The 22,166-nt window shown below is 39.7% G+C and overlaps 3 protein-coding genes and 1 long non-coding RNA gene across 6 annotated transcripts in view; 1 reads left to right on the top strand and 3 right to left on the bottom strand.

Annotated features, from left to right (window-relative positions):
- Positions 1-22,166, top strand: part of LOC148389831 (uncharacterized) — a 76,651-nt gene that overhangs the window by 27,550 nt on the left and 26,935 nt on the right. The window contains exons 6-7 of the long non-coding RNA XR_015861712.1: positions 5,862-5,949; positions 15,590-15,714. This is a non-coding gene — a long non-coding RNA (uncharacterized LOC148389831). The remainder of the gene's footprint in view (positions 1-5,861; positions 5,950-15,589; positions 15,715-22,166) is intronic.
- On the bottom strand, positions 1,054-4,237 carry rax (retina and anterior neural fold homeobox). 2 transcript variants are annotated; one of them, XM_088392047.1, is made up of 3 exons: positions 3,913-4,237; positions 2,989-3,236; positions 1,054-2,275 (listed from the first exon to the last, which is right to left on the bottom strand). In XM_088392047.1, the coding sequence occupies exons 1-3, from the start codon at positions 4,196-4,198 to the stop codon at positions 1,859-1,861; spliced, it is 951 nt and encodes a 316-aa protein (XP_088248173.1). In that variant the 5' UTR covers positions 4,199-4,237; the 3' UTR covers positions 1,054-1,858. The 2 variants fall into 2 exon arrangements, with proteins under 2 accessions (XP_088248173.1, XP_088248174.1); XM_088392048.1 differs by having other exon boundaries at positions 3,001-3,236.
- cplx4a (complexin 4a) lies at positions 7,214-12,085 on the bottom strand. Of its 2 annotated transcripts, XM_088392060.1 has the most exons (3): positions 11,754-12,085; positions 10,357-10,444; positions 7,214-8,400 (listed from the first exon to the last, which is right to left on the bottom strand). In XM_088392060.1, the coding sequence occupies exons 1-3, from the start codon at positions 11,915-11,917 to the stop codon at positions 8,173-8,175; spliced, it is 480 nt and encodes a 159-aa protein (XP_088248186.1). In that variant the 5' UTR covers positions 11,918-12,085; the 3' UTR covers positions 7,214-8,172. The 2 variants fall into 2 exon arrangements, with proteins under 2 accessions (XP_088248186.1, XP_088248187.1); XM_088392061.1 differs by lacking the exons at positions 10,357-10,444; positions 11,754-12,085 and adding an exon at positions 9,608-10,320.
- Positions 12,646-20,567, bottom strand: lman1 (lectin, mannose-binding, 1). Its single transcript, XM_088392045.1, has 13 exons — positions 20,250-20,567; positions 19,220-19,374; positions 18,283-18,390; positions 17,924-17,985; positions 17,393-17,492; positions 17,196-17,319; positions 16,773-16,831; positions 16,500-16,632; positions 16,187-16,374; positions 15,618-15,694; positions 13,308-13,476; positions 13,109-13,233; positions 12,646-13,029 (listed from the first exon to the last, which is right to left on the bottom strand). Exons 1-13 carry the CDS (start codon positions 20,521-20,523, stop codon positions 12,993-12,995), a joined length of 1,611 nt encoding a protein of 536 aa, XP_088248171.1. The 5' UTR covers positions 20,524-20,567; the 3' UTR covers positions 12,646-12,992.

Genomic DNA, 22,166 nt, shown 5'->3' with positions numbered 1-22,166 from the left:
CTCACTTAACTTGCACAACATCGCCATCTAGTGTTTCATTCGGTATACTACACATTGCTTTAATTAACTGTACGGTATAGTGCTCTCGTTGACGGTAATTAAATTTCCCCCCAACAGAGGGCGCTCAGACACCCTTTTCAAATTATGTTTGAAACAACCACAAGGGATTCATTGATGCTAAACTGAAAGAATCAAGCATTAATTACCCAACTAGTTTTCTTGATTGCGGGATTGAAGACTAGAGAAAGTGTGTGCTGGTCTAATGTGGTCTATGATGACTATAGTAGAGTAAATGAAATGTGATTGATTTAACACTGCAGGAACTGATTTCTTTCAGCCGGGTACAGACAATCACTTGGAGCATTCAAGGTAAAAATTTAATAGTAAAAATAGAACATTAAAGCAAGTTATCATGTGTGAGGAAACATTTAAGTAAAATATACAGCATGCTTTCACATCAGGTAAAAGAAACTATCCCTCTCTTGCGATCTCTCTCTCAACACAGCATGTAAAAAAACAGTAGGGTACACATTGACGGTGAATGTTTTGGGCCCTCTTAGTTTTCAGACAATGGTGGGTGCTAATTGCAACAAGTTGGTTGCACACGTCCTCCCTCTTAATGCCAAAAGGAAAAGTTTCCTCTTGTGTCCTTATCCCTCATTTGCTTCATGGCTGATTGGTGAACAAAAGGGGCAACAAGCCACTTTCACCCCATGATTACGCTTGTAATCCCGCCGACGAATGGGATAACATTTACGGGGGTTAATGAGGAGGAAACAAGTCATTCTCTGAGGGGCCAGGAGGAAGTCAGCCAGGTTAAGCTGATTTAGGTGTAAGAAAAACCCTCAGTGTTTATTTTGCGTGTTGATGTTGCTGAAATTTATCAAAAGGTATTTTTTTGCCAGTTATCTACATATTGAAATATATATATATAAAAAAAAACGTAACTTTTTATCAATCAAATTGGATTTCATTATTATAGTACATCACCGCTAGGGGGCACTTAAACTATCTTCCTAATATGAATTCACAAACTGAATGACAGTAGCAACATAGGCTGCTAAGTTTTGAATTTATTCGTGAAATGACCAACAAGATGTCCCATGAGTCACTTTCTATTTTGTTTCAGGTATCAGTCAGACACACTTGAGGTCATCAGCATTGGACAGTTTATGCTTTGCTCTTCTATTTAGCGTTGCTGCAATCTTTTCTGTGCCCTAAAACAGTTCAGAGTTCAGTTAATTCAGTGAAGAGATATAGTTTTACTCTTACCAATCTCAGGTTGTAGAGCATTATTATCAACTGTTAGAAATATGCTTAGAAAACCTGCAAAGCTGTCAAATGTGTGATTTTTGTAAAGTACATTTTTATAGTGCTATTTTTCCTTAAAAAAAGCCAAACAATTTTGTTTTGTGGGGGATACTGGAACGAATTGATGGTATTTTCATTTATTTCAGGTAGGAGAAAATATGAATAATTAATTTCAAGGTGCCAATGTATTTCCTAAGGGTAAAATAGTTACAAAATCCAAACAAATGGAGCGTCAGTCAGCATCCTGGAATGGATTGTTTTCAGCCTTGGATGTTCTCCTTTGTTATTTTGTTTTTACATATAAAGATTATTGTCTTGAAACTATTCACATCAGGTGGATTTTACACCAAAAACTAAATTTTCTTTAAAAGTAAAGTATCAAATAAATACATAATGCTTGTTGTAACAGGTAAGAATGAAATTGAAAGAACAGATGTATGAGAGCTCCAAAAAGTTTTTTCAAAGTTTGTGCCCGTCAGGTTGTTGCCATAGCAACGTCAGCCTTCCAATCCCTCCAGGTTCCCCAAAGACGCAGCAGTCTTATCCATCACCACGTCTTGCCAATAGATTGAATGTGTTCTTTGGCCTTCATCCTCAATGAGGCAATGCTGGAGTTCCTCGGGTCTGACGAGCACTGGTAGACCGACAGCGGCGGCGGGCACATGGAGCCCATGCGGGGCAAGTGGGTGGTCTGCCCCAGGGTGGGGGCATTGAAGAAGGAGGGTGGCACGGAGGGGGGAGGTGAGCCGGTATAGGCGCCGCCTCCTCCTATGAAGCCCGGGAGCGAATGTAGGGTGGCGGAGGCCCCGATTGGCGAGGCCAACCAGGGGTCCAGGGAACCCGTGGCGTGGGGGCGGCCGAAGGAGAGCAAGGAGGGGGTACCGGTGTTCTCCTGGAGCTTGATGGAGTTCACTTCCAGTTTTTCCTGACGACGCCACTTGGCTCTGCGGTTCTGGAACCAAACCTGAGAGCAGCCACAGAGAGTTCAGTGCAACTGTATTCATCCTTTTGAAGGGTCCAAAATATTAGGTACACCGATGCAATATAATGAGCTGTATCAATAATCCTCATGTAGGTTCATCATAGAGCTGTTTCTTTGTTTTTTTAATGTTTCACGTAAGTCCACCACTGAACCCTTTAAATGAGTACTTCAGTGTCAATTATAAACCTTATTATTCGTTTTTAAAGACCTTTTAAAAAATAGATGTTTATATGATGATGATTATTATTATGCATAACACTGTAGACAGTTTTTCAAACCAATATAAGGATATTGTCATAAAGTTTCCCACGTCGTGCCTAACTTTTTTTTTTTTTAACTTTTAACTGATCAATCGGTTTGATACACAGTAATTTTCAGATTTGCTCAAATTACCTTTAACAATACTATGTGAAGACGCATGATTTCTCGGCAATTAGGAAACAGAAAAACTATAAATAGCAACATTTTAGAACAGACGCAGACTAACTCGTGGTCGATGGTTGCAATCACGTTGCTGACGCCTGCTTTAAATACTTAACGAAGTACTAAAATAAAACTTTGTTGACGTTGTTAAGGGGAGAATGATAAAGTTGTAGTGTTGATCATATTTTTCGGGATGCATTCCCGACCGTAACGTTATAAGAATACTGGCAGTTCTTTGATTAAAAACAATTGTAAAATTTTCCCATAACTACCTGTACGCGGACCTCGGGCAGGTTGACTTTGAGGGCCAGCTCCTCTCGGCTGTACACGTCCGGGTAGTGGGACTTCTCGAAGGCTCGCTCCAGTTCGTGCAGCTGGAAAGTGGTGAACGTTGTCCGGTTGCGGCGGTGCTTCTTCTTCGGGTTCTCGTCGTCCGACAACTTGCAGCCGTCCCGATCGGGCGAGTCCGGACAAGGCGGAACGTCACCAGCAACACCGGGAACACTCGGGCAGCACATGCCTGCAAAAAAACCCAACAAAAAACGTTGTTAGAATTCGTCATTATCCTTTTTTTTTTTGTGAGGACGGAAAGGAGGAATATGGCTCAAGTTGAATTAAAACTAATAAGAAATAATAAAATGAAATATAGCTCAACTAAACAATTACAAAATAAGACAAATTGCATAGACATGAATCTTTAGCATTGGTTAATTTCACTACAACGAATATTAATAAATCAGTTGAATGAAAACAATCAAATACATTGTCAAAGTTAAGTAAAATGTTATCAAAAGTAAAATTCACATTATAATGAATTGAAATGAAACTAAAAGCATGCAAATAAAGTTTAGAGATAAACTAAAAATTATCTTCAAAATATACTGTAACTCAACAAATATAAGTGCTGAAATGGTATAAAATTTGGGATCACATAAAGATAAAATTAAATAATATAACAAAACTAAAATAAAGTGTACAACTCAAATTCAAATTTAAAAAGAAAATACATTTATTAAAATTGAAAAACAAGATATTAAATCTAAACCCAAGACATTAAAATATAAATCCAACAAAGATACGCAAAATAAAATGAAACTCTGGATCTGTTTGGATGAAACAAAGTTCGATTGAACAACAACCACTACAAAGAATAACTCTAACAACGTTTTAACAAGACAAAATGAAATTCAACGTACCGTCCAAACTTTCAGCGAAATGACTCTTATGAATTTGTTGAGCGTGGCGCTCTTGCGCGTGTTTGCCGCCTCCATTGGCTGGCAGGCTGCAAGCGCCTGACTTGTGGAACAGGAGGTCCTCCTTGAAGCCCAGGATGGCCTCGATGCTGTGCACCCTGGCCGGGTTGCCCGCATGCTGCTGCTGCAGGAGGGTGCGCGCGGTTGGGGACTGATGCAGTCGCTCGTCCATCATCATCATAGCCATCATCCTCTTCCTCCTCTGGAAAGGTGGGCCAATCAGCCACATGGGTCGGCAAGGACGCACAAAGATGGCATGATTGGTGCCTGCAGCATCCTCGGCTTTTAAACTAATGCCCCCCCTTTCCCCCCACCTGCTTGCTTTTCTGACGTCACAGAGGGGACGTCCCGGATTCTAGGGGGGGGGGGCAAATGTGTAGCACGTGTAAAACCTACTTACATCAATCTTAAAACCATCTTCCCACTCCTCCAGATGTCATTTTCATGTCAGTCTAAGAGCGGGGGAAAAAAGAAGGAAGATTAAGATTAAGGTACAACAAAATCATAATTACAAGATTTCTTGCCAGGATTGCCAGCTTAATATTTTCATCCAAATATTGGTCTTGGCTGTTATCCCCTACCAATAGCAATAATGCATCATATTTGGAAAAATGACAAAAAGTCTGACAGTTTGGTTTTTAGGGGCCGTTTTCACCCTCTAATGTGTTATGAACATTGCAAGTGCAACAACAAAAAAAATGCTGATGTTTTTATTGAGAAACATTTTGAGGTGTCACATACTGTACTGCAGGGGGCACCAACTATATTTGTCAGAGGGATAGAATTTTACCGGACAGTTACCTTAGGGGCTGGAACCTCAAATAATAATTAAATGAAAATGAAATGTTGGCATATTACGTAACCTTCATTGTTTATATATTTCTTGTCACGTCATTACAAAACTTAAGGCATTTTGAGCATTTGAGTCAGGCAATTGCTTTAGTGTCGACCACAAGATATTTTCTCTTTCATCTTCATAGTAATTATAGAATCCAGTCACGGGCTGGATTGGACGATTCGGCGGTTTTGCCCGTGGGCTGCCAGTTGATAGTCGATCACATACTATACTATTTTTTTTTTTTTTTATTGATCTGCAAACCACATGGCGTGATTGTCAGGAAGTGGATTGTGCCAGCTGCTGTAATGTACCTATAACAATGCAAAGAGAGTAAATGGGCACAAAGGAGAGAATGTGGATACTTGAGAGGCTATTGCTTCATTCCTATTGGTGACCAAGACGCTACACACTTTGCTTTTTAGCCACATGTACAAATGAAATGATGAATATAGTTAAGTTTTATTGTAAAATATACACTATGAACTATATTGGTATATTGGCATATTTTTGACCTGCAATTCAAATATCCAATCACAGCAAAAGTGTCCAATGATGCTCCTGATGCTCTGATTCATTTTGGAGTCCTAAATGTTGTGCACCCTCTCATCTGTTGCTGCTTGTAACTTTGATTTGGACTAAAAATGACCTGGTGCGCCAGTGTCATTTCTGGTCAATGGGCTGCATGTCCCTCTGTAGTGCAGGAATAGCTTTAATTTTTCCCTTCTGATCCATTAAAGAAGCCTACATTTTAAGTGCGGGGTCGGTCCCCCCGGTCGGGAACCACACAATAAAGACAATTTTCAGCGATAACCATTTAGGAGCAAACAAAGATTGACAGCAGTGTGGTAATCCCGCTTAAAGGGGGATTACATGATGTTGCTCAAAAGAGTTAACCCCCCCCTAAAACTATTTAGCTTTTCCTAATTGCACAAGGTGACCTCATCCTTTGTGGGCCTGTGAGAGAAGGAGGGGGAAAGAGATGCTAATTAACACCACAGGGTCAATGCACGACTTCCTTTTTGGTGCTTTTATTTATTTACCCCTTATCTTGCAGGATAATTGACATCTGTTGACTCACTCAAGTGAAAATGGAAGAAAATATGACCGCGATAACAGCTTCTAGTCTTCTGGCAACACTTCAGGTAAGATTTTCAAATCTGGATTTGTCCAGTTTGTAAGGACGCTCATACTCCGATTCACACTTTTGATACACTATTCACACTATCCATCCGTCCGTCCATGCATCCATCCAACCCAACCCAACCCAACCCAACCCAACCCAACCCAACCCAACCAACCCAACCCAACCAACCAACCAACCAACCAACCAACCAACCAACCAACCAACCAACCAACCAACCAACCAACCAACCAACCAACCAACCAACCAACCAACCAACCAACCAACCAACCAACCCATCCTCCCCTCCATCTAAATTCTGATGCCTAATTAGTTCCCACCATCCAAAATAACACAAACACCAGGAATTATCGTAATATTGACTAATAATGCATGTTTTCCAAACCCTGCATTAGATTGTGCCTAATATTATGCCCAGGGAATATTTGTGTGTTTATCTTACGTGATTGATCATTTCATAAACATTGCTATGTAGAGCTTTGAGGAGTCACAGGTCACACGTCCATTAAGAATAATAACACACATAGCTGGATGGATGGAGTGGGGAGGGCCTGTCCGACAAACCGGGCCTCTGTGATCCTATTAGATGTTAATCTGCAGACTGCAAATCCACAGCCGCTCAAACTTGGACCGCTGTGAAACTCTTAACTGATGACCGTGTAACCTCCCCTCGTCACCCCAAACCCACAGCCCCGCCCTCGATCACAACCAACCCCTAATCGTCCCCTCGTTGACAAGTGTTTGGATAACGCCCAATTGAATTAAAACCATCCCTCCACCAGGTATTAATCGCTTCTACTTTGATCATCTTTAGTGTCTGTGGAGCTGTCTCTTGAATGCATTTCAAAATCCAATAAAGGATTTGAAATGTGATCCCGTCACATTGACTCAAACGTAACGCAATCGTGATTGTTTTAGCATCCCTTAATTGACTTATACAAATGCCACGATTAAGTAATAATGGAAATAACGGGGGGAAAAGCCCATCCACATCGCATCACAATATTTACTCCGTAGTAGTCCCTATTCCTTAAAACAAAGTAACGATCATCAGTTCTTATTTTTTTGTAATTTTTTGCTCCATGTAAAATAAGAATAGTAGAAAATAGATGATGTCTGAACCGTTTAAAAATCAAGACACCGCATATGACAATTATCATCGAAGTGACATTCAGCTTTTTTTCATCGCAATGTTTAGACAATGTTTAGTCAGTGTCTGCATAGAGAGACAATGGAAATAATAAAGCAGCCGATATGCACATAAATACTGCATAATACACATCTTTATTTGATCTGCACCTTCATATGTACATTATTTATTGCACTGCCGTATACCGTGTGTTTCGAGATGACTGTGGGCAAACAAGTGCCTTTTTTGCGTCAACAGGTTGAAACGCTAAAAGTCTCAATTAGCTCAAAAACCACAAAAAAAAAAACACCAACAACCTAGCATGAACATTGTGTAAGGGAGGTCAAAAAACTCTGTCAACAGGCTGTAAACATGCTTTTAGGAGACTTCGGCAACCTTCTCGGTTGTCACAGCAAACAGAAAAACAAAGATTGAAAGTCATGTCGCCATTCAAAGGAATTTGAAGTGGGGCAAAAATACAATCTACATTTTGGAAAATAGTCTTTATGGAAAGTCAGGACATTTCTAAAAGGTGCCTATTGATAACACATGGCACCTGATATTGATGACTAAATTTGGTGGTCGATATTTGACATATGCTTAAGTTTTGAGTGGCAATTTAGATTTTAGGTGTGTTGCAATGACGGAGGCTAGCTGTTATCTTAAAATTCAACCAAAAAATTGAATTTTGTTTTCCCAGTGCTTTAAATACAAATATAGCGCACCGTGCAAAAGTCTTTGGGCTAGCTTTGTTGTTCTAAATAGTCATCATTTTGGACACAACGTATCAAGTAAATACTAGGACAGTTAGCAGGACTAAGCTAAAAACATAAACAAATCCCACAAAACCTTCGTCACATTTTGCTGAGGATCCGAATAATGGTGCAGATACAGGAAGGGTTTTTTTGATGATTGAATCGTAATGGTAACCAGGAAGTGGTGTGCTGGTTAACAAATGGGTAGAAAGACAAACACTCTTTTGGGGTTAACATTTCAACCTTGGTGGAAGTTGTTGATTGGTTGCGATCGTGTCGCTAAAACAACAAATCCAATGGTGGCTTTTGCACAGCGGTCTTCTTTTTGCTGGTGGTTTCCTCACATGACAGCGCACTTTTCCTCGGCTTTGGTCTTGAGCTCGGTGACGGTGGCCGACGCCTTCTCCTTCAGCTGGTCCATGTCCATGTTCTGCAAGTTCTGAATCTGGCCCATGAGGGAGTCCTTGCCCTCTTCTTCGGTAGCATCCTCGTCCACCATCTTGAGTAGCTCCTCGGGCACGTCCACGTCATCACCGGCCATCTCGATCATGTTCTCGTCCTGCTCGCTCTGCATCCAACAACAATTAACTTGACAACTAGAAAATTGTTTTTATTAGTTTCCATTGTGAATTAGATGATGATCCAATTCAGATTGTCTCTGGCATAATTAGTTATTTACACGTCAGATGTTTCTAGAGGAATTACACAAGAAGAACTTTCATTTAAACACATTTTTGTGAAACTTAGTGCAACAGTGGGGCATACGCAGGCCTTGTGAATATGCGAGGGAATTCCCATGATAAAGGTAAACAACTTTTCCTCAGATTAACATGTTTTTCTGCAAGTGCTGAAAACACTGGAAGATTGAAATGATTGAACGGAAGATTAGATATGCTGTAAACAAGTGGATGAATATTTCTTAATCCGTGTTATTTCTATAATGATTTCGTTATGCGTAAAAAGCGGGTGGGAGTAGTGGGAGGAGAAAACATTTTCTTTTAGCGGAGCTATTTTATAAAACAAAAAATGTGAAATTTGACGATTTCTTGACTAAGCAGTTGATATGAATGGCTCTGACAATCCAAAACACTTTCGCTCATAAAATTTAATTACCGATAGTATACACACCATTGATTGTCATCTGCTGACCCCCGATTTCCCATTTGGCTGCCATGTAATTCCAAATTCTGAGATTTTTCACAACATTTACAAAATACGTTTTCGTGTGATATTTAAGATGACCGTGCTGGATTTCAAAATAAAAGCTATACAATAATTTTGTTCCAACGATCAATTTTAGTCGATCGTGCCTGTGCAGGCGGGATCACTGGACTTTAAGGTCCGATGATGGGGATTATCTGCAGCCAGCAGTCTAAAGATAACGTTCTCTGAGTCACACGCTAATGCCATAAGATGGACGACAACTTCCTGTTATTCAGTGAAAGTATTTACCTCTTCAACTAACCCTTCCCCCAATGCTTTCTAAAAAAGAATCTATTGTAAGCCTCTACTATTGTTACCATGCTGCAAATCAGTCTCAATAAAGACACGGTGGCCTTTGCTATTGTGCGTACAATGTAAACATCATTAGAGCGGAATAATTAGATTTATACATAAATGTGCTATAAAAGGCCACAGAGCGCCCATTATTTTTTTTCATCACACAATAGCGGACAAGGTCAAGAGCATGCATTAAAATCACACTTTTTAAATAGAGTTTCACGATTGTTGTAAATGGCTCATTGGAAGCTGTATTCCAATTATAAATAACATACCTTTTGTGCTCCCTCCATGCCGACTAAATGTTCAGTAATATTCCCGTTTTTTTCCAATGTATGGAAAATATACAGTAGGTGAAGTCCAATCACATGGGCTGATGTCGAGTGATCCTGGGATCTCAGCTCAGTGGATTTTTGGCTTCCACAAAAAGTCAACACCTTCCTGTCTAATCTGGTGACGCGCTTCGCACCTCCTCTTCTTATCACAATCATTCCCTACCATGTTCCGATGTAATCATTTAGACATATAAAGGAGCATCTTGTTGATGAACACAAAATTTATAACTCAAAATTTCATGATTTTATCTCACGCGTGTCTGATATTTCCTTTTGGATATTTATTTTTTAAGTTGATTAGCTACAACATAACTCAATCCGCAGCCGGAAGAGAGTAAATATGATGTTGTATGGAAATCACAAAAAAAATCTTAACGTTTGCTAAATTTGGCAATAGATTTGGCAATAATTTTTTCATTTGGCAGTTGAGATTTATTAGCGCTGGTATAATTCAGTGAATTTTTTAATATACATTTTTCCTAATAACACTATACACTTGAAACTATTGGCAAAATATTTCACAATAACATTTACAAATCAACAAAAAAGTATACATTTCAAAACAATGCTCTTGATGAAGTCCATGTGTCGCTAAACCTTTTCATTCTTCAAACGCAACCCTTTTATACAAAATGGTGGCTTCCATTGTTGTATTTGTAGTATTAAGATGATTACTTGACTGCGCCTACCTTAGGCAACCTGTACTTTTCCCTGAGGCACACCCTCAGCGTCGCCCTCTCGGCCTTCTTGTGCAAGAAATCTGCATCTCTCTCCATCCTGAAACACATTCAATTGTTCAAAATCGGTGAAACCTAATTCTTACTCCGCATGAATTAAATTTATTTTGTGGGCTTGTCTGTGAGACATGCCTACCAAATTTCATGTTGCTAAATTAACCTGGCTTCGGGAGCTGGATTTTGTGTCTAGGCAGCACTAGTGCGACAAAACATAGGTATGGTTTTGGGTTTCTTTTTCTGGAAAAATATGATGCAAAGGTTAATGGAATGTGATCAAATGCAGTATTATTAATCTCATTGGCCGCGTGAGACATATGACATTGTTTAGTAGTCCCGCCCAACTAGAAAAGTAAACTTGCTTGTCTCAGGTTTGACTGCAAAGTTTCTTCTCGGTGAGTACTTTTCCCTCAGCCAATTAAACATTGGGATTATCAGACCAGACTGGAGGGGCACATCACCAAAACACATCCATAGACAACAACCTTTTTTTAAAACATTCAAGAGTATTTTTACAAAACATGTTTGTTCTTTAAGCGCTGGACTGAGTGAGCTGTTATGAAAATTATGCAAAAACATGTAACCTGCATCGTCAGTATATATTACAACAATAACGATAAATAAAAGAAAATAACTTAAAATTTGTGATCAAAGTGTCATATTTTTTGAGAAATTTAGGTAAAGGTATTTGGAATAATATTGCCTTGACATTTGAAGAAATTGACAATAAAGCAGACTTTGACTTTAATTTTTCCCGTTTGTCCATTGTTAAAAAAAACAAAAAAAACAAGAGAGGCTGATAAATCCTGTTATGTAATTTGGGTTGACGGGATTTGGTTCATGCTGTGGAATACCACCCCCACGCCCCAACCCGCCTCCCCACAAACAATTTTTCAAAATACTGATTCTAATAGAGTTATAATGATGTTTTTTTGCCAAGATATGCTTGTGCACAAATGTCTCCTCTCATGAATTACCATGGAATGCTATGACAAACCATATTTTTAATCCATGTTCAGCATTTATGTGCAATGTATCCTCGACATTGTAAAATTAAGTATTTCAACTGATTGACATTTCATTGAATCCAGTTTGACTGTTTACTCAAATCATGGTGGCTAATGTCATCCAGAACTCCAACAAAACTCGAATACAATGCCAGATTAAGGCAGATTATTGATCAGGACATGTAGCCTGTACAAGGTTAATGTTTACATTTTGTATAAAAATCCTTAAATTGTAGAGGTGACAACTTGTAAAATAGCATAAGTGAAGTAATTACTCAAATCTATATGTGCATTTTATTTTTCAAGGTCAACCCGCACTAATCCAAAATGGAGGTCCGCACTCACTTCTCCTCTACCACTTGTTTCTGGTACTCCTCGTACTCCTCTCGTGTCATGCCTGCCGCCTTGGCCGGGTCCGATGGGGTGGCCTCCTCTTCCTTGTCTCCTCCGCCGCCCAGGCCCATTCCCGAAAGCGGGTTTCCGATCATGCTCTTGATTAAGAAGGCCATGATGAATTTTTTGTTGTCTTTTCGGGGGCTGAGGAACAAGGAAAGTGAGTTGGGTTGGTTTCTGTTCTCCGGTTCCCTTAGCTCCCCTGTAGCTGTCGAGCTAACCTGCTGCCTGTCTATACAGCCAAGGACGCAGTGATGACAAGCAACACACACACATACACGAAGTTGTGTGCTTCGGCCATAATCTGGATTAAATCCTCTACGGCTCCACTATGCTAAGAGACAGATGGCCGGTTTCCTATCTATTTTTGAATCAAGCAGACCTTTCAGAGAGCATGCACGTTTTGGTTTTTTTAATTGAATGTGCACCAAATAGGACGTTTTATAAACAGAATCAGAGATGTAACCCGGGATGGTCGCTTTATTGAATTAGCGGAGAACGTGCAGCGTTGCAGTTGCGAGAGAAGCAGGATTACGGGTCTCGTTTATCCTCACTAGAGCCTTTCTCCATGTCGTGCTGGCGCGCTGTTGTTTGAGGGTGATTGACAGGTGGGAGAGAGTGAGCATTTGTGGCTTCTCCATCCATCATCATTATTGCACATAAACCACTGAGAACTACAGTAGGCTAGCTCCATTTTGGCCATTGTTAAATTAAGTGCAAAAAATCGTCCCATTTCAAAATATTTGTTTGGCTTATAAAAGACAATTGGATTTGCAGATAATTTAGTCTTCAATGAAGATAATATTTGTGCTTATGTGTGTGTATTTCAGTTTTAGCGCAAGTGTCAAGTGTTCAACAGGTTTTCAGCTTTATTCATACAAAATGCACATTTAAAAAAGACACAGGGTTTTTCTTTTTTTGTCAGCAACGGTTCCGGGAACAAAAATGAAAAATCCCCAAAGATGTGACCACGCAAAAATACTGTCAGGATTAAATTTTGTTTCTCACTCGTTATAAACAGGATCAAATTAAGAATGTGGAGATAATTCAGCAAAAAATAAATCATATTTTCCTTTCAGGTACAATAAATTAGGAACTCTTGGGAGAGAAAAAAAAAACATGGAGGGAGGGGGGATCACCTAAAATAGACATTCCCTCATTTACATATTCATTGGATAAATTTTTTCTGCATCAAAAAAACTTCTTGGCTGCTGCTTCCTGTTGGCTTCTGCAGCACAGAAAAAAAAAGAGAAATTAGCAGCTCATTTAATTTGAATTTATGCGATAAATAATAAGCATGAACTTACTTGTACATGATATAACACAAGAATAGAACTGACTGGACCACAATGAAAATGACGAAATGGACGGTAGACAAGCAGGAAGGCAGGGCGGGAAGCTCGGGGCACTTTTGGACCTTCTCACCAGGATTCTACAAGGAGTCCTCATATTAGTGGGCAGAAGACAAATGACGCGACAATATGAGCATTAACTTTGCATTCTGACCTGAGCGCCATGTTGTACCAGGTGCTCCAGGTCGCGTCTGACTGAGTGCAGGTGCTCCTTGATATCGTTGAAATGCTGAATGCTCTCGTATGTGGCCACGCCGCCACCCTGCTGCTGATGTTGTTGCTGGGCCGAGCCGATCTGCTTCAGAGATTCGTAGAAGGCATTCCTGCCGAGAAAAAAATAAGAACGTAGTATGATGGTCACAATTTTTGAAAAAATTAGCTTTATTAGGAGAATTAGGAAAATTGTAAAATTGCTTAAACAATATCAGTTATGAGTCAAGAAAGTCAAGAAAAAAAAAAAGAATATTAATTTAGATAAAGTATAGCAAGCGGTAGAAAGGTTTTTCTAAGGCCGCTCAAAAAGCAAACCAAAATACCAAAACAGACTGCGAGTCTAATTTTCATGTTGGCAAACACGACCCACGGTGGGTATCACCATTTTTGTATTTTTTTATTTTTTTTGCAACAGTGATACAATTTGTCCCTTGTTTAATCTTTTAATCCCTATTCACCAGGGGATCTGTATAGCCAAAGTTTGAAAACCAGAAAATTACCATCTGATAAAACAGGTCATGATTGCCAAATTAATCCCTTATAAAAACATGTTTCAACATCAGATTACAAGGTCTGAATGGGTTAAGGAAACGACTCGCTGTGATGCTAGCAGACAGAATTAGCGCGTCTGAACAATAATTGACACATTTAATGTGTATTACAAGAAAAAAAGTTGTAGTACTGCAAGAAAATAAAGCACCGGTACAAGAAAGAAGCTGTTATGCTACTGGGAAAAAAAAGTAAAGTTAAAGAAGTTGTAAAAAAGTTGATTATGATCGGTCAGTTATGCTACCAAAATGATTTTTGTGTTACAGTAAAACGTTGTTGTGCTACAGGTAAACAAAAGTTAAGCCACCATAAAAAAAATGTTACTACAAAATTGTCAATCACATTGATACTATTTTATTGCATTTATTGAAGAAAGAAAAAAAAGTCTGATATTTTCATTGGGTCGCCTTAGTCATACAATAAATCAGGGGAAAAAAAAGACTTCTTCCAGTTGATTATAGGCAGGCAGAAAGCAGTAACTTTCGCTTATCATCTTAAAGTACATCTAAGACGATTAGGAGAGGGTTAAAAAAAAAATGGACAAACGAAAGGAAGTCCTGCAGAGCATCATTTGGAGTACAGACCACGTTGAGCCTGTCCGTGTATGGCAGATGTATTTAAAGACATCTAATCTGATACGGCGCTAAGACGTGGCCTTTTCTTTGCAAATCAACATGTAATTTGTTTTCATATATATTAAAATAAATCTCCCTTGAGAAAGTAAGTGAGCGTTTATTAATAAAGATGGCATCTAATCTTCATCTAGTGACCCATTTATGAGCATTTTCTAATCCAGCGACAAGCCGTAAATCAGTTAGTGCGTTTGAGGCTGGACTGGCCTTTTACTGCCGTCAAACAAATGATCGACCTGAGAGTTGTGGGTCAATGTTATAATGATCATAATTTGTTTTTTTAAATCATGTATGTACATGGGATTTAGGCCACGTGGACAGCTTGCTTCTTTTATGATACATGACACAGATTAATGTTACATAAAGTGAAATCTTTAATATTGTGATTAATTCGGCATGCAGATGGCACGCTCAAATTAAGACACAATCAAACAGTGACGGCCACAAAAAAGGAGACATTATTTAATCATTAAAATAACAAGCTCTGCCAAGGAGTATTAGGGCCACGCTGAAAAGGAAAGAAATGGTAGTCGCAGTACATTCATTTTATTCTTGTAATTGTACAACTCAATTTCCCTCGAATATACTTTCTTTTTGCTGAGGCTTTAATTTGAAAGGGTGTGAACAACCACAAATAAGCACATACAATATTTCATGATCTAATATTTAAAATATTCTTAACTGTTTGGGTACATAAATAACACAGCCGTCCAGAGCTTCACCATATAATGTACATTATCATAGATTTTTTTTTTAATCAGGCAGGCTTTCACTTTCATTCAAGAAAATGACTTTTGGGGGTTGTTTTTTTGTAGTATAAGACCCCAGAAGTTTAAGAAGATTATGGGTGGGTATTACTGCGCATATCATGCCTTGTACACATACCTTTAAAAACAAACTTACTTTCGCATGGATGTCATGAAAGCATGATCTTGGGATTAGCATGGCAGACAGTCAGACACCTGAGATGTGCGCAGCCTGAGATTAAATATTCTTCCCCGGGGTTTAACTGCTCGGATTTTCTCTTTGTTTTGCCTTTCAGCTGATGCTAAAAAACAAAAGAGACTCACCTAAACTCGTTGAGGTTCCTGAGCAGATCCTGTTGAGAAGATGCAATAGTGCCCAGCTGCTGGTTCGCCACGTCCAGCTAAAATAAACAACAGCATGGTAGGAGGAGCTAACATTGGGAAAAATAACATTGTTTGACTTTGTTTCGATTGTTTAAAAATGTGATTTGAGCGTAAACAAGCAGGAAATGGCAACATGAAAACAAGTAATGATGATGTCATTTTATAAAAAAAAAAAAACGTCAAAAGATTTTAGGATTTAACAAATGCAACCTTATTTTCTATTTAACAAAACAACACTTTAAGTTACTTTTTTACAAGAAAAAATATTATATTTTATGCCGTCAACAAAGACCTTTTTTTCTGAATATTATAAAAGTATTTATTTATTTAATCTTCAGCCATGAGAAAAGTCGTAACGTGACAAGAATGATATGATAAATATCGTAAGAGGAAAAATATATTATATATTTTACAAGGTAAAGAAGTATAATGTTGGCGCAGATGGCATAAAAAAAAAATCTGAAAATAAAGGAGTGCTTTTCCAACTGTGGGTTGTAATATTGACCCACCTGTCCAGAGCCAGTGTTGGATCCCCTCTTGGAGATCTCATCGGTGACGATGGTCACGTAACGGCGCTGTTCGTCCAATATCATGGCCAGCTGCCGGTTGAGCTGCTTGATCTCCAGGTGGATGCGGTTCTGACCCTCAAACACCTGACGGATCTCTCGATCATTCACACTCTCGTACAACTCTTCAACTGCATAGAAACAAATCCAGGTAACAAACAAATCAGAAATGATCTCATTTTCCACAACATTTACACACATGTCATAAAAGAAAAAAATGTACAGCAAAATTGTGGTTAGCCTCCTCAGTACTAACTTGGCTCTCCATGGACGTCGGGGTGCTCTTTCTGGAACTCCTCTTTCTTTTTGTCAAGCTCTTGCTGGAAATTGTGGAATTCCTCCTGGTACTTGTCCTTGTCTTCTTTGGGAATCTCCGCTTCTGGTAGGGGCTTCAAGAGGGCAACCACAAACCCCACAAAAAATGGTCAAAAAAAGAAAAGCTGCAATGAATTCAAAAGGGGCTTTGGACTGATTTGTTAGCACACAAGTGGTGGGATTCGGAAAAGAAGTTCTAGCAAATGGAACTTACTGGTGTCTGGCCCGGTTCCGTGAGTTGGAATAACAAGAAGGACAAGACGTCATGGTCATCTGGTGCAAAAACAATGTAATGGGAAAAAAACAAAAACATGATTATTACATAAAATGGTGGCATTAAAACAGGACGGTATCCAATTCTAAACAATGATATTAATGTTATGCGGAATAAGTATTGCTAGAATGAATTTCTTAGCGCTCTTAAACAATATGAACGCTAATTAGAAGCCCTAATTGACTGAGGCTTCATTTGAAAACCTAACCCTTGTTTGAAAACACTTGCTTTAGGTCAAGCCTCTGCCCTTGTTTGAAGCCCTAACACAGTAATTAGAGACCAACCCTGGCATGAAACTCCTTTTAAATGCCAACCTTGACTCACAAGCCTAATTTGAAAGCTTTTGCTCCACCATCGAATTACCTGCTAATCCTCCAGTGGCAGCCGAGACACCGAAGAAGCCCTCGGGAGGAATGATCATATCTTCCACCTTGGTGCAGAGCTCAAAGTCGTTTGCGTCGGGAGTGAATCCATTGTTGATCATAACCTGCCAAGCAACGTCGGATTAGCATTAGAGGAAGTGGGTGTAACCAATAAGCCAAAATTGCACTGGTGCGTACCGTCAGCGTCTTTTTGTAGTACGTCACTTTGGCCCTGACAGGATACGGTTTGTTACGGAAGTCTCGCAAACACGTCCCCAACGCTTGTGTGCTGCCGTCACTGCCAACAAAATCAGACAAGGATTTTTGTTAGTCGTGGCCTGGCCTGGTCTTTATTGTAGATGCAACATCTAAAAATGGGAAGATCATAAAGCATCAACAGCATACTTTTAGCATGGTACATAAAAAAACTAGATTCACTTGTTAAATTATGAACATTTCGTTCATCAATAGCTAGCATACAACCATAAATTTTTCCTGTACATGTGACCTGTTTTGATTAAATACTGTACGTGAAAAAAAATAGTACAGATTCCAAGAAAAATGGCAGCTTGGGGAAAAAAAGTGATTTCAAGATTTCACTGGTCTGCGGGAGATTACGGAAAGATAGGGGATTATTTACTTTCAAGCAAATATAATCATATTTCCTAATCTTCTTTAAAGTTGCTCAAATGTGAAAAATGTGAGGTGGCAAAGGACGGGCTTACTTACTTTTTGTGGTCATAAACAAGTTTGCCGTTGTTTCCAACTACGACGATAACCGGGTTGTTTTTCTGGAGGGCACACAAAACATGCTCATCTTGAACAAATGCACACACAAACCTGTTACCTAAACATGGTCAAGCCTGACCTTCTGACTATTTGTTTCGTCACGATGGTGAGATAAGCAAAGAATGTAAATCATTAAATTAATCAAATCACCGTGTTAGGGAATTAATATTTGATAATTGTGGGAAGTAAAATTGGATTATGGGCAATATCAATCAACCTTTGCTCTGTTATTATACATGTTGCCTTTATTTTACAACTCAGACACAAAAAAGAAACGAATCTGTGGACTTGACACTGACCTTTCCGTCATTGTCGAAGGAGTCAAAGAAAATCCCGACTCCGTTCCATTTGTCAGCGGCGCCGTAGACGGGCCCCTGCAGGCCTTGCTCTGAGGTGAACCAGATGGCCTGTCGATACAAAATGAGACAAAATTCAAGCGTTTGGCTAAGACAAATGCAACAATTATGTTTTTATGATAGGAACACAATTGTAAAAAGAACAAAATATCATAATTTTGCCCCAGATAAAGAAAGATACACTTTTGGCCAATATTGAGGTCTCGCATACTGGTATAAACACCATTTCAACACAATTTAACCATAAATCAGCAATTACTGCAGGTACCTACACGCTACACTTATTATCAACTCCTTAGGCCAGATGATGTATTCTAATTTCTCACACAACCTGTAAGGCAACCACAGAAGAAGCAGCTGCTGCCTTTGGGCTAGTTGAGCACGCCGCTCCTATCTCTGAATTAGCTAAACATCTTTCCAACTTGCTTTATGCTGCTATTGTAAGAAGAGACTTGTTCTCTTTAATTCAAGATAAAGCTCCACCTTTGTGAGTGCACAGTCTTTTCTGGAATCGAATGAATGAACAAACGAACCAACGTCATTTTTTTCGTAGCGATAGGCGAGTACTGATAACAAGTATCGGTTCGGATAACAGCGGCAATTTAGTTACTATTTGTTTTCACTTTCCGCTTAAAACAAATATTTCTTCATTAATTTGCACTGTTGGCGTGCCGTTTCATTAGATTAACAAAGATAAATAGTAACAAAAAACGGAATAGAGACAAACCAATGGGGAGCGTTGATGCTAGTTGGTGGAAAATAAAAATGAGCAAACATAGTCAAGGAGGACATGAGAATAAAGTCAATGTTCCCTAGTAAGAGATCCAATTTCTCTATAAAAGTGCCCCTGTGAGCTTTGACTCTATTAGCTTTTTCTTACCAAGCCGTCTGCTCCCATCCGTCCTCTTCCGGACACCCGAAATGTCACCTCGGCCTCCCAATTTTTGAAAGACGCCTTGTTCTTGCACCATAAAGACCCCCGCTGACTCTTGAGGGATGGCGCGATACGCACCTGGTCCTCACTGGGGATGGCATCTGCCGGAGAGATGCGAGCGATACACTTTTAAGCACATTTTACAATTACATGAGGTTCCTCATGCCTTTCCTCATGACATGTCACAGCGCGCTGAAATGATCCAGACAAGTAAAGGCAATATTGGAAGGAGGGAGGGACTTTTTGTCATAGGTGATATTGGCCTTTTTGTGACTGGCTCAAGTCAGCACTTTGATCATTCAGCAGCGTCAAAATTACATCACTAAATAATATGTCGCAATAGTCTTTGTTGTTTAGACAAGCAGCAAAGTCAGGGCTCCTTTAGCAATGCTGGTTTATACTTGCCTATAAGAAGCACTATTTAAAGACACAAACCCCTTATGTTGGAAAAATAACGTGACACATGCCTAATTAATTAATTTGCATATGCACATACCCATAATTTCTTAGACATAACGTCTTGCTTTTATTATGCCTTGTTGTATTCAGCTGTCTGCAGCCAAATCAACATTGCAAATGGGGATGTGTTCTTGGTTGAATAAATATTATAAATATTTAATTTAAAAACACGGGACTTTATGACACCGTTGCCCTTTTCATGTACCGACATCAGACGGTACGTTATCAGTATTTTATGAATGGAGGCTGCACAGTGCAGAAGTCCAGAGCTGGATGACACGCCAATCCAAAGGGTCGCGTTAAGCTAGTGACGCAATTGATCAGGTTTTCAACTTTAGAGTTGAATGTCTTCGTCCTTTAACTCATTCAATGGCATTGACAGTTACCCAAAACATGCATATTAACTGGGAAGGTTTAAAGGGGTCAATGTTGACGTTAGCACCGCTAGCTCAGAGCCGTTACAAGCCGCTGTGGGTTTTGCATGCCCGGAAAGTAAGTGCATGACATCTGCATTTACCGCCCATGTGGATCCAGAAGGGGATCCTGCCATCCGGCTGGACCAGATGTGGCCCCTTAAAACTGTACTTGTACTCAAAGCGGCGGTGAGGAGCCGCATCCGCCGGGTCCGGTGTCTTCGCGACAGCGTCTGCCACCGCGTCGTTGTCGGTGATCGTCACTTGGGCGACACTGCTGTGACACAGCAGCCCTGCGAGAAGCGCGACGAACATCCTTCCCGTCACCGAGATGGAAGTCCGCCGCCGCCTCTGTGTTGCAGCTCCGGGCACCGCCATGTTTCGTGTCAGTGCTGACGTAGCGCTGAGTGCGGCAGCACACGAGCATGATGGGATGCCTGGAGGCCAACAGGGCGCCTTCTCATTGGTCCACGACTTTCGCTCGCACACAATGCTGCGGTGGCCGGTGGGGCCTCCAGGGATGTGACACGACACACGTTAAGTCAAATAACACAAGTCAACACAAGCTGGTTTTCGTGGTTTACAGCACAGTGGCAATGTCAATAATACATAATTGGCCAGAAAACAGGTTGACATGTCAACAGGAGAAAGTTAAGTTTTACAGCAAATAGCACCCCCCAAAACTACTGAGCACACTACATACCATTTAATTAGCCATAACAACCAGTAGGCCAAAGTATTCATCAAAAACAAGGCAGAGGTTTTATTTCTAAAAATTAAACCTGCATATATTTTTATAAGACACTGTAAAAGTTTAAATATGAACAATTGTCCATTCATCCAATTTCCCTTTCATCATCCTCACTATCTTGCAGGGTTCGGCAGCCTGCAGCCAAAAATCAGCCCACAATTAATTATACTTTATGTGGCCCACTGGATGACATTAATGGAAAATTATGATGCATTGTCTTGTCTTGTCAGTTTTTTAAGAAAAATGGTTCATCCTCCAGCTCTTGGCTGTTCCGCTTATCCCGAACAAAACCGTTGTATGGATGCATCATTCCCCCTTAAAAAAACAAAGACTATGATATTGATAAAACAAAATCTAGCAATATTATTTAAACAGGTGAGCAATGAATTAATTTTGAGTCATAATTAGTGTGTGTTAAATTTTGGGTCAGTAGTGGGCTATGAAAGCCACAGCAGGAGATGCAAGGTTGACACAATTGAGTCACCATTCACTTTCTGTTGACTTTCACTAGTTCTGCCCCCGTTGACCGAGGGGGCCCCAGCGGCCTTCCCTTCGGTGTAAACCTGCTCTTGTCGCAACAAAACAGGGCTATTGTGGCAACGCTAATCTGGGGATTTTGACTCTTCTGTCGCATGATCAGCAAATGGTAAGAAGTGATCTGTGAGGCTTTGGAGTGAGAAGGTTTCATGTGCGCTGCCGGTGTCACTTCATGTTAAACGCTAAGATTTTGTTTATCCGCAAGATCCATAAACATGCATGGCAGATGTGATTTTTTTTAAATCGAAAAATCATAAATCAAAAGCTCTTGTCCTTTATCCCTCTTAAAGTTCACAATAATGGAACATAACAATCCTGCCAGTGCAATAACTGGTCAATTGGTTGCTCACTGCCCCCCCCCCCCCTCCCCCATTGATATTTATGTTAAAAATGCCATAATCGTTCTTTCTTAGATAGTTCGTATGTATATTTCACATGTATTAATTTATATATATATATATATATATATATATATATATATATATATATATATATATATATATATATATATTTGGGGGAAATATATTGGATTGTACATCACTGCAACAACAACCACACTTTGTACAGGGTGATTTTTTTTTAAACAGTATAGGACGTCATAAATTGTCAATTTTGCGAACCGCACCGTAAACGCTCAGTGGATTTAGAGAATAAGATAAATAAGAGTCCTCTGTGCCTTTGTGCCCAAAGTCCTCATTAGGGAGTTAAACCCGCACTCCTTTGAGGCCAAACG

Source organism: Syngnathus floridae, chromosome 12 (assembly GCF_059516105.1).
Source record: "Syngnathus floridae isolate MCC-2025c chromosome 12, RoL_Sflo_1.0, whole genome shotgun sequence".
Taxonomy (NCBI): domain Eukaryota; kingdom Metazoa; phylum Chordata; class Actinopteri; order Syngnathiformes; family Syngnathidae; genus Syngnathus; species Syngnathus floridae.
This window is presented reverse-complemented; position numbering and strand designations above follow the sequence as displayed.